Source organism: Chiloscyllium punctatum, chromosome 1 (genome assembly GCF_047496795.1).
Source record: "Chiloscyllium punctatum isolate Juve2018m chromosome 1, sChiPun1.3, whole genome shotgun sequence".
Lineage (NCBI taxonomy): Eukaryota > Metazoa > Chordata > Chondrichthyes > Orectolobiformes > Hemiscylliidae > Chiloscyllium > Chiloscyllium punctatum.
In genome coordinates, this window is record NC_092739.1 from 39,922,005 (window position 1) to 39,934,249 (window position 12,245).

The 12,245-nt window shown below is 38.0% G+C and overlaps 1 protein-coding gene across 9 annotated transcripts in view; it reads right to left on the minus strand.

Annotated features, from left to right (window-relative positions):
• wdfy3 (WD repeat and FYVE domain containing 3) overlaps positions 1 to 12,245 on the minus strand; it is a 406,146-nt gene that overhangs the window by 82,847 nt on the left and 311,054 nt on the right. For all 9 annotated transcript variants that reach the window (XM_072594588.1, XM_072594809.1, XM_072594597.1 and 6 more), the window contains 2 exons: positions 7,866 to 8,026; positions 6,343 to 6,420 (listed from right to left, as the gene is read on the minus strand). In XM_072594588.1, the coding sequence (XP_072450689.1) occupies positions 6,343 to 6,420; positions 7,866 to 8,026 (239 nt within the window). The remainder of the gene's footprint in view (positions 1 to 6,342; positions 6,421 to 7,865; positions 8,027 to 12,245) is intronic.

Genomic DNA, 12,245 nt, shown 5'->3' on the forward strand with positions numbered 1-12,245 from the left:
CTTCTGACATACTGTTATGGTTTGATTTAACTTCTACTTTCCTTAGCATCACTCTCAAATCACATGAACCTTGGCAATCTTGACAGAGTGTGATGGCAGTTAACTCAGTTGGGGAAAAGACATCATACTGAGCCCGCTCATTCCATCCAGAATCATACTTCAGCAAACAGGAGGTACCTGGTAGATTTTTCATCACTTACTCCAGGGAACTAATGTTAACTTTAATACTCCACTTATTGCTGCAGCTAAGGTAGCTGACTCAATACAGCACTCTATTTACTAAAATAGGTAGGAAAGTAAGTTGCAATGATGAAATAAAACATTTACAAATGGATATGGATAGGTTGGTGAATGGGCCAGAATTTGGCATAAAGAGTTTAACATGCATTTTGTTGTGAAGAATATAAAAGCAAATGATTAAGTAAATAAAGAGAAACTTCAGAGTACTTCAGTGCAGTAGGGTCTTAGTGCCCCTGTGCATGAATCAAAGAAAACTAATATGTAGGTACAACAGGTAATAGGGAAGGGAAATTCAATTTTGGCATTTATTGCTTAAGGAATAGAATATAAAAGTAGGGAAATGTTGCTGCAACTATACAAGGCAATTGTGAGACGACATTTGGAATAGAGCACAGAGTTTTGGTCCCCTTATCTGAGGAAGGATGTAGTTTCTTTACCAGAAGTTCAGAGAAGGTTCTCTAGATTGAGTCAGAGTTATACAGCACAGAAACAAACCCTTCGGTCCAACTCATCCACGCTAACCAGATATCCTATATTAATCTAGTTCCATTTGTCAGCATTTGGCCCATATTCCTCTAAATCATTCATATTCATGTATCCATCCAGATGCCTTTTAAATATTGTAATTGAACCAGCCTCCATCACTTCCTCTGGTGGCTCATTTCACACATGCATCACCCTCTGCGTGAAAAAGTTGGTCCTTAGGTCCCTTTTAAATATCTCCCCTCTCACCTTAAACCTATGCCCTCTAGTTTTGGACTCCCCTGTCCTGGGGAAAAGATCCTGAATATTCACCCTATTCCTACCCCTCATGATTTTATCAACTTCTATAAGGTCACTTAGCCTTCAATGCTCCAAGGAAAATAGCTCCAGCCTATTCAGCCTTTCCCTATAGCTCAAATCCTCCAACGCTGGTAAAATCCTTGTAAATCTTTTCTGAACCCTTTCAACATCCTTCCTATAGCAGGGAGACCATAACATTGAACAGTACAGCTCAGTACAGGGCTTTCGGCCCATGATGTTGTGCCAAGCATTTATCTTAATCTAAGATCAATCTAACCTACACACCCCTCAATTTACTGCGTTCCACGTGCTTCTGACTGCAATACTGCAGAAGTGGCCGAACCAACGTCCTGTACAGTTGCAACATGACCTCCCAACTCTATTACTCAATGCACTGACTAATAATGGCAAGCATACCAAATGCAGCCTTCACCACCCTGTCTACCTGGAACTCCACTTTCAAGGAACTATGAACCTGCACCCTAAGGTCTCTTTGCTTAGCACCAAAGATCTGCAGGTTAGGTAGATTGCAGGAAATGCAGGTTACAGTGATAGGGTAGGGTGGGTCTGGGTGTGATACTCTTCGGACGGTCAGTGTGAACTCGATGGGCCAAATGGCCTACTTCCAGAGTGTAAGGATTCTATGATCTATGAGGTGAGGTTTGTCTTATGAAGTGAGATGAAGCACTTTAGGCCTAACTCTCTAGAGTTAGGAAGTATGAGAGAAAATCTAATTAAGGTATACAGGATGTTAAAGAGGATTGACAAAGTAAATGTTGAAAGGATGTCTGGAAGAGGTCATAATTTGAAGAAAAAGAATAGCAAATTGGGAACAAAGATAAAGAGAAATTACTTCTCTCAAAAGGTTGTAAACCTGTAGAATTCACCACCTCAGACAGCAGCAGATATAGGAACACCGAATAAACAAATGGAAAAGACAGACAGATTTTTAATCAGTAATGGATTGAAGAGTTATGGAGATTGGGCAGAAAAGTGGAGTTGAGGTTGGGATGAGATCAGACATTAACATACTGAATGGCAGAGTTAGCTAGAGGGGCCTAATTGCTTCCTCCTGCTCCTAGTTCTTAAGTTGTGTTCTACGAGAGTGCTATCCAAACAGTTGCATATTCCCTTCCCCAAAGTCCTTGCAAGTAACTATTTTGCAAGCAGACAGCCAATTCAAAATTGTTGCTACCCTGTTAGGGACCATCAGCACTTAAAGGGAAATCCAAATACCTTGATTTATACATGACTACTACTCAACAAAATTTCACATTTTAAAAAAAAGTTAACTTTCTTACATTTAAAATCTTGAATGACGCATTCATCATTATCTTCATAATACAGTTTATATCTACATACTTGTTGCATTCAGGTTTACTTCTTACTTCCCCCAAGAACGTTCTTACAGTACACGTCAATCATCAAGTTATTTACTATTGAAAGGTGCCACCCAAAAATACGCCACAATCCTCCAGAGAATTCTCCTCTGCTCCAGTTGTTCTCAGAGGGAATAAGTTCTCCCGACTTTGGATACCTCATTCCAATGTTCTGTTTACATTCTCAACATATCAAAACTGACTTTTATTTTATTTTTTTGACACAAGAGTCCATACAGGCAAAATAGGCAAATCTTTCAGCTATTGTTCCTGCAAAATTCAAACCAAAATTAAACCTCACCTCCATATGGTATATTTAAAGAAGTTATTTTTACTTATGCTGCTTATAGCACAGGTCGGTATAATTATCATTTTCATCGGCTATCTTCTCTCAATATGCTACAAACCATATACCATCTAAACTGCAACTAACTTCCTCCCTCAGCAAACATCAAGAAAAATTTAGCTCAGAACCCTCCCCAAAAGTCACTATCTCCAGGACAAACTAGTCTGTTCTGGAATGTCCTCAAACAGACCTTTATATTAACTCATGCATATTTATGTCTGCAACTTTGATCTAATTGAAAGTATAGGTTTTTCAATCTTTCAGGTTTGATGAATGCTTTTAATCCAGTTCCAACTCCCAAAACAAAACTTCCTCTTGGGATTGCCCAAAAAGTAATGGTTGCAGATAATTATGGATGACATTAAATCTTTTTGTTCACTGGGTTAATCGATTTGGAAAGGCTAGTTACGACAACAAATTCATACAGTGCTTGAAGGATAGTTTCATAGAGCAATAATCATGGAGCCAACCAAGGAACTGGTTATCTTGAATCTAGTACTGTGTAATAAGTAGATTTAATAAATGAAGTCAGAATGAAAATCCCTAAAAAGTAGTGATCATAACATGATGAATTTAACATTCATTTGAGTGTGAGAAATTTGGGTCAGACCCAACTGCATTAAAATTAAATAAGGGGAATTTCAATGAAATGAGGATAGAATTAGCTAAAGTGTATAGGACAGATAGACTAACAGGAAATACTAATTAAGCAGTGGCAGACATTTAAGTAGGTAACTTAGTTCCCAGCAAATATACTTCCCAGTAAGGAGTAAAGATTTTAAGACAGTGATAAACCAATTACGGCTAACCAAGGAAATGAAGGAGAATATTAAGTTGAAAGAGAAAACATATAAGGAGGCAATCTTGATTAACTTTTTTTTTAGATAAGATCCCCCACAGTGTGGAAACAGGCCATTTGACCCAACAAGTCCACACCAATCCTTCAAAGAGTAACCCACCCAGACTCATTCCCTTCTGACTAATGCACCTAGCACTATGAGCAACTTAGCATGGCCAATCCACCCTGACCTGCACATCTTTGGACTGTGGGAGGAAGCCTATTAAATATTTTTTTGAGGAATTCTCAACCAGAGCGGATAGACGGGAACCATATGTTGCATCTGAACTTCCAGAAGTCGTTCAACAAGGTACTTCACAAAAGGTTAAGTTGTGAGATAAGAGACCATTGTGTTGGAGGTAGTATATTAGATAGGAAGTGGCTAATAGGTAGGAAATCAAGAGTAGGAATAAAGGGCCCTTTTTCAAGTTGGTGACCTGTGACCAGTGAGGTTCCACAGGTATCACAGACATCAACAGTTTACAATATATATTACTATAATTTGGAGGAAGGATGCGAATGTACTACAGCAAAAGTGGCAGGCAACACAAAAATAGGTAGAAAGGCAGGTTGTGCCTGAGGTTCAAACAATTTACAGCAAAATAATGATAGGTTAAATAGGTGGGCAAGAGTTGGCAAATAGAGCAGAATGTGGGGAAAGTGCAAAGTTGTTTGATTTGAAAGGGATAACAAAATAACAATATTATTTAAAATGGAGAAAAACAGAAAGGAACTTGGGGATACCTGTGCACGAAATACAGAAAGCTAGCACACAAGTGCAGCAGGTAATCAGGAAGACTAATGAAATGTTGGTCCTTATTTCAAGGGGGTTGGACTATAATAGTGGAGTTACTGCAACTATACAAAATGCTGGAGAGACACAACTGGCAACCTGTGAGCAGCTTTTGTCCTCTTATCTAAGAAAAGATATTATCCTTTTGAGCCAGTTCAGAGAAGGTACATTAGGATGAGCCAATATGGAGGAATTATCTTATGAGCAAAGATTAAACAGATTGGGAGTCTACTCATTCAAATTTATAAGAATGCGAGGTGATCTCAGTGAAACATGTAGAATTTTCATGAAGCTTGAAAAGGTAAAAGCTGAGAGGATATTTCTCCTCTTGGGAGAGTCTAGAACCAGCAGACAGTGTCTCAGAATTAAGTGGTGCCAATTTAAGACTGAGATGTGGTAGAATTTCTTCTCTCAGATGTTCGAATGTCTTTGGAAGTCCTTGCGCATATTTAAGGCTGAGAGAAAGATTCTTGATCAGAAGGGGAATCACGAGTCATGGAAAAAGAGCAAGAAAGTGTACATGAGCAGTGTTGGACCTAGTAGATCGTGAAGCAGGCTTGAGGAGCTGAATAACCTACTTCAGTTCTGATTTTGTATGGTCTTATACAAGATCTCCAGTTCTTTAGCTAATTTAGACCATCGACTGTTTCATAACCCACTCTTTCCTGGTCTAACTTTATTAAATGAACATGAGTCAGCTTGTGAACTGCTATGGTTTGAAATATTCTGGCATGCTTTAGAATGCTAGATTTTCATTACTTAAATTTTGAAGCAATCATCTTCCCAGACCTAAACATATATTTGCCATAGTCTCAGAGGACCATAGGGCTACTCGCTCATTAGAAATGACTGGAGGAGTTTAACCTCAAGGTCAGCATGCCTCAGGTGAGTGGTGAGGTTGAGGTGGGATTTTAATAAGTATCTCAGCTGGTGCAGGAACTGAACTCGCGTTTTGGCATCACATTACAAACCAGCCATCAAGCCAACTTAGCTAACTAACTCAGAACTAAACATAACCTTTCGTACGTTAATGTGAATCATGAATTAGATATTTTGGAACTAAGTTATTTCTGAATTTATTTCCAATCAGATCATACTTTGTAACAAAATAAAAACCCATCTGGTTTCTCATGCCAATTTTCTTTGATCTGTGGTCATTGGTTACAATTGTTATGACAGAGTAAATTGGAAGAAACTATCAAAATTGCTCAATTTTGAATATCCCTCAACTATCCCTGCTCAAAAGAGAACAATCCTAGTTGTTCTACTCTATCCATAGAACTAAATCCTCGATCCCAGAATTATAGTGAAGTTCCTCCACAGCAGACCTTGACATCCTCTGTAAAGAGTTTTTCTTAGTATTGGACAAAATAACCTAGGGTCTAATTAGAGACACAAACATTTTAGTATAACTTCCTTACTTTTGTACTCTGCTCATAAAACCAACACTTATTGAATCATAATCGGCATTAACTTGCCCTGACAACTTCAAACAAACTTCACATTTTTCTCTCTTCACAACATTCATTTCTACAGCAATGGAGTGGACAATCAGCTCCATTACCGATGGTCTGAATGCTGACTCTTTAAGTCGGAGTGTCTCAAAAGATTTTCATTCTTTCAGTTAATGTGGCAAAATGAGATCATTTATTGGTTATCAGATTTCAAAAAATATACCCTTAACCATAGGATAATTTTTCATGGTGAAGGTACTTTCCACATAGGTACAGCAATAATGTTAAATACACAGATATGATACATGCACATTATGGTCAGAACAATGCATTTCCCCTCACTGGATCACCTTGTTGATGCAAATCATCTAATAATCTTTTGGATTAGACAGTATAAATGAATAAATGCTTGACTATTTAGATCTTGAACAGCAACATATTCAAAGAGCCCTTAGTATACCAAATTTGAAAAAAAAACTAGCTTTATTAAAATAATATAATATGTTTACCTCCTGATATTCTTTATATTGCATATCCACTAAATCCCGCACAACAGCAATGTGGGTGAACATCCACTGGGAAATTTCCTGATAAAAAGAAATACAAATTATTGAATGCTAAAATTTTATAAAACTACAGAAAGAGTTCTGAAATATAACTGCCCAGGAAATAGCTTCCTCACAGGAATCAGTCAGCGATCCAGTATAACATTGTAAATACATTTTTCTGGCCTCTATTTGTGGCTCATGGGGAACTTAAGACTCAATGTCTTAAGACGTAGGAGCAGAAGCAGGCCATTCAACCCATTAAGTCACACTACCATTCAATGAGATCATGACCGATCGAAAAATCTTCAACTTCAATTTTGCGTCATTTCCCTAGAACCCTGGATTGTCTTTCCAATAAAAAATCTGCCTCAGTCATAAATATACTGAACAACTTGGCCTCTACAACCTTCTATTATAAAAACTCCACAAACCCACTATCCGTTCAGAGAAGAAATTCCACCTTATCTCAGTCTTAAGAGTAAGGAATTCTTGTTGCGATTCCTGCCCTTGGTCCGCATCATTCTCACAACCTTTCCACATCTACCCCACCAAGTTCCCTAAGAACCTTGTATGTTTCAATATCGTCATCTCTCATTCTTCTAAATTCCAGTAAGCACAGGCCCAACTTTCTCCATACTCAGGAACAGACTAGTAAATCTTATACTGACTACCTTCCAAACCCTTAGATAAGGGGTCCAAAACGGTTCACCATATTCCAGCTGTGGTCTAACTAGTACTTTGTAAAGTTTTAGCAGGACTTTCCTATTTTGATATTGCATGCCCCTTGAAAGGAATACAATTTGTCTTCCCTAGCACTTGCCAAGTTGTATTCTGGTTTTGTGATTTATGCAAGAGGATTGCAAATCCCATCATGCTGTACTATTCTGCACTCTCTCTCCATTTAACTCATATTCAACTGCTCTATTCTTCCTGTTAAAGTGCATAACCTCACATTTTACCACAGTATATTCCATCTGTTACGGTTTTGCCCAACGACTTAATATGTCTAAATCCTTCCACTCTCTCTATTCTCCTTACCACTTGTCTTCCCAATTTTTTCTGTGCTACCTGCAAACTTTACTATTTTACATTCATTATCCTCATCCAAGTCAATAATTATGGCCCCAGCAACAATCCCTGTGGAACTCAAATGGTTACAGATTACCATCCTGAAAATGTCTTCACTTAGTTAGCCATCCTTTATCCACATTCATACACTACCTCTAACAGCATGGGCCCTTATCTTCTCAAGCAGCCGAATAATGCGGTACCTTATCAAATGCTTACCGAAAATCCAAATGTAATTTTATTTGTATAACATGATATCAGTCTTTGCATTTCCAGATGCTTTTATGTCACCTTATTATATTCTTTTGTCTTTTTTTCATTTCAGTGAATTGTTTAAAAGTAGTACAGATTACACCTAATGATTGAATGGCAGATGATGCAAACGGAGACATTCAAATTAAAGGGAGAAAATCTACCTGTGATGTGAGGTTGGTCTTACTGATTCCACTTTCTTTTCTGCTTCGCCTGGATCCAGTCAGCTTTGACAGGCCAAATCCACTGCTCACACGTGAGAGTTTTGACTGTGCTGCAGGGGCTACATTTGCTTCTCCTCTACTAATATACTTCTTCTCGTGGGCTACCCAAGACAGAAACAAAGTGAAAACACATCACATTTGCAGGAATTTTTAATAGCAGGTAAACATACAAGAGTGCCCCACTATTCTTTGTGCACAAACATTATAAAAGTCAAACAAATGTGAAAATAAAAGAATCTATAAATATCTGAACCATATTATTTCAACAATAGTTTCTATTATCTGAGGAGATAGAATAAGACAATAAACATTTACAATTCATCTACTGCACATAATTTATGCAAAAATATGACAAGTTGGATAAAGATAAAAAAGCAAAATATTGTAAATGCTGAAAATCTAAAATTAAAACAAAGTGCTGAAATATTCAGCAATATTAAGCATTTGTGGTGACAGAATCAGAGCTAACCTTTCAGGTCAATGACTATTTGGCAAAATTAACTCAATATAACCTTTGTCTAATGAATGAAAGAGCCCCATCATAACATTACTTTGTACAATTCATCTTTGAAATTGTCAGCAGTCAAAAACAAAATGTAAACAAACAACTGTGAACACTGGAAGTCTGAAACAAAAGCAGCAAATATGAGAGAAACTCAGCCGGCCTGGCAGCATTAGTGGAGAGAGAAACAGGGATGATGTTTTGAGCCCAGTGACCTTTCATCAGTCACATAATGTTCTGAGTGTTAAACAGCTGCAAGCCAACTGCAATTGGTGATGCTCCCTGTTGACTTTTTGGGGACCAGGGTGGGAAACACTGCCTTTCAAAAAAATCCCACCCTTCATGTGGCAACTTTATTCATAAACTTCAAGAACAGCTCGTGAATGAACAAAAAAAAGTTACAATAGTATGACAGTGCTACACCTTGATATAACCTTTGCATCAGGTGAAGCTGAAGGATGATTTCATGAAAATCTCTTTTGAAAGCTATGCTTAAGGGAAAAAAAACTGAAGTTTAGGAATTGGGGCAAACCCTCACTGGCTGGAATCATGCTTAGCACAAAGAAAGATCATCTTAGCCCCAGGGTGTCATTCCAGGAATTCCTCAGGTCAATATCTGAAGTCAGACTATGCTTGATTACTTGATCTGAATTTCCCCCACCATTATAAGATCAGAAAGACCATTTTTGCTGACATTTCAAGCACTTGATTCCATTTGCAATTTCTGAGATAATGAAGCAGTCTATGCCCACATTCAACATGGTCTGGAGAACATTTAAGTTTGGACTTAAGATGCAAGCAACAACTAAGTGCCAGGCAATAACCATTACAAACAAGAGAGAATCATGACAAAACTGTTAGTTTGACTGGCCATCCACCACCTTTGTCATATTCTCCACATGGTAAACTGCACCTATTTGCAGCAATTCAACAAGGTTCTCTCATGGCACCTCTACCACCTAGAAGAACAAGGGTAGTAGGTTTGTGGGAAAACCATCGCCTGCAAGTTCCCTCTGTTGGCCAGGGGCTACTCGTATATAAAAACGATAGCTTGTCAACCGAAGCTACTGGCTTAAACTGGTTCAACACAGAGGAAAGGATAAAGTACAAATCATTATTTGAAGAAAGAATAACGAGGTAATCCAAACGGTGTCCTTGGGGTGAGCTTGCACTGGAAAGACACTGGCTCATCAGATGAGCTCAGAACCACCAAGGACAACACACCACAGTTTGAGATGATAAGGAAAAAACAAAAAATAAAGGATTTTGGTGTGCCAACAGCAAAATCTCTGGAGATTAACCTTTGCAAAGTTGAGTACCACATGCTTGGGAGTATGAAGATTACACTGAAGGGGAATCGCCTGGCCAGCATGAGCACCTATTTTCGGGTTTTAGCTTTTATTTCTGTTGACTGTTCAGGAAGTGGTATGGAAACTTAAGTGGGTGTGCACCTAAATTTTAGCATTGTATAAATTGCATGCCTGCTGTTAACTTTTTCTTAACTAAACAATGTGAATTGTATGTCTGTTTTAACTAAACTAATAAAATTGACTTGACACTTATACTTTGTGCTGAGTCATTAACTGTTGTCGAGGGTGGTAACTGGGCTACACCTCTAAGTCACACACAACCGAGACTCTGAAAGATCTTTCCTGCATTGTTGCTGGATCAAACTCTGGAATAGCTCACCTAACAATACTATTGAACCAACACCAGATCTATTAAAAGCTCACCACCACTTTTTCAAGCATAATTTAGGACTGGCAGTTAAAAGAAACCTACAAATGTTGGTATGTTATTAGGTCAAGGGGTGATAATCATCAGTAACAGAGCGCATTTTACAAATCTGCAGTTACATACTGGAAACAAAATTAGTAAAAAGGTATGCAATACTGAACAGGGCAGCTCGAAGCACAGATACCCTTGAAAAAGGAATCACCAAGAAAGCCATTTCTGAGAATTTTCTTATATCTTTTATTGTAATTACAGCAGATGAATCAGAGAATCCCTCACAGATATTCATGCTGTCCAATTTGAAAATCTGGAATAAAAAGTCAGTTTTTTTTCTTTATTGAGATGCTTTCTCATTGGTAAATTGTACAGGAAAAAACATATATGGTGCATTTTGCACTGGCCTCAATTAGATATTCAGTGAGGTCCCTCATGTGAATTTGGCAGCCACTGAAAGCTACTGATTTGGGACTTCAGCACCTTCACAGAGCATTTGTGAATTGGTGAAAACTGAATAAATATAACAAGGCATCACTAAAATTAGACCCTAGGTTTGTGAATGCAGCAAGACAGCAATTGCCTCAAGAAATGTAACAAAGGAAGATCACCCTGTTTGATATACACAGTAGTTCAAGTATGGCAACATGGATATCATCCATTGTGCTCCTAACCCAACTTCTTCTCTACTGACAGAAAATGCCATACACACAAATGAAGGTAGAACTTGAGATTCTGGAGGATAGCTTCCAGCTAAAAGATGACAATACCTTTGAGGAACTCAAACAAGATCCTGTGCAGAGACACAGAGAGGGGGAGAGAGAGAGACAAACACAGACAGATAGAGAGGGAAAGTGAGTGTGAGAGCAAGAGAGCACAAGAGTGTCAGAGAGATTGAGTGAGAGTGTGAATGTGAAACTGATGGTCTGGTTAAGAGTCTTGAACTATCCATTTCAAATGTTCTCTCTGGCAGCTCACTCAATCTATGGTACACAATTTCACCAAATAATCAGTCCCATCAAGATGCCTTAAATAAGAAGTCAGCACATCTTTTACAGTGAAATACTCATTGCCATAAAGGGGTAATCCATTTTGAATGCTCATGCTTTTGCTGATAAAGCATCCAACCTACAACAGTTCTATTTTCTGGCATGAGCATGCTGACGAACCAAATGGAAGAAAATCTTTAACAAGATTTCATCTATAGCATCTTTATGAGACCCTGATGTAATACACTTCACAACTGTAAAGTGTTTCATGGAAGATATATCATTAATGGTCATTATTGATGTCATTCATATGCCACCCAGGTTATAAAGATTGGTAGTTAAGATGTGTTTGGCTGTAATTAACAGCTCCTTCAGTAGGTGGGCAGTTTCAGAAGGACAGTTAGTCAGCATCTATAAAATTGCATTCACAATGTGCTGTGAATATTTTCCAAACAAACCTTGATAAATTCTGGTGTAAACACAAAAAGATAATGTTTTAATCTGTGTGGCAATGAAGTTGGAATATAGCTTCTCTTTGTAAAGTTTATCCCACCCTATTAACATTGGGCAGTTATTTCCTGTTAGCCACAAAGAATTATGCCTGGAACTGGAGACATAGTTGCAGATAATGGTCAATACAATCATTGTATTTCTTCATTCATGCCTTTCTCTGGCCTCCAAAAGAAAGAACAAGGAGTAATGAATGCAAAATCTGATTTTTTTTTTTAAAAAGAAGTCTTTTTATTCACTTGTGGGATGAGAGTATCCCAGGCTAGCCAGCATTTATTGCCTAATCCTAGTTGCCCTTGAGAAGATGGTGGTGAGCTGCCTCGTTTAAAGATGTATTTCTTGAAGGGCAGATAGTGACCAATCTTTTAAAAAAAAGCTCAGTTCTTATACAAGTTTCTCAGCCTTGGATTCCAATTGTCAATTCAGCTACTACTCACCTTCCATACCTGCTTCAGGAAACCATAGGAAGAAAAGGAGCAGGAAGCTTGCTAAATGTGCTACACTTCCCCTCTCTCAGTATATGGGCATGTCAGTCACATACGCCTCTCGAAAACAATTCTATACTTAAAACCTACAGCATAGTTTACAAAA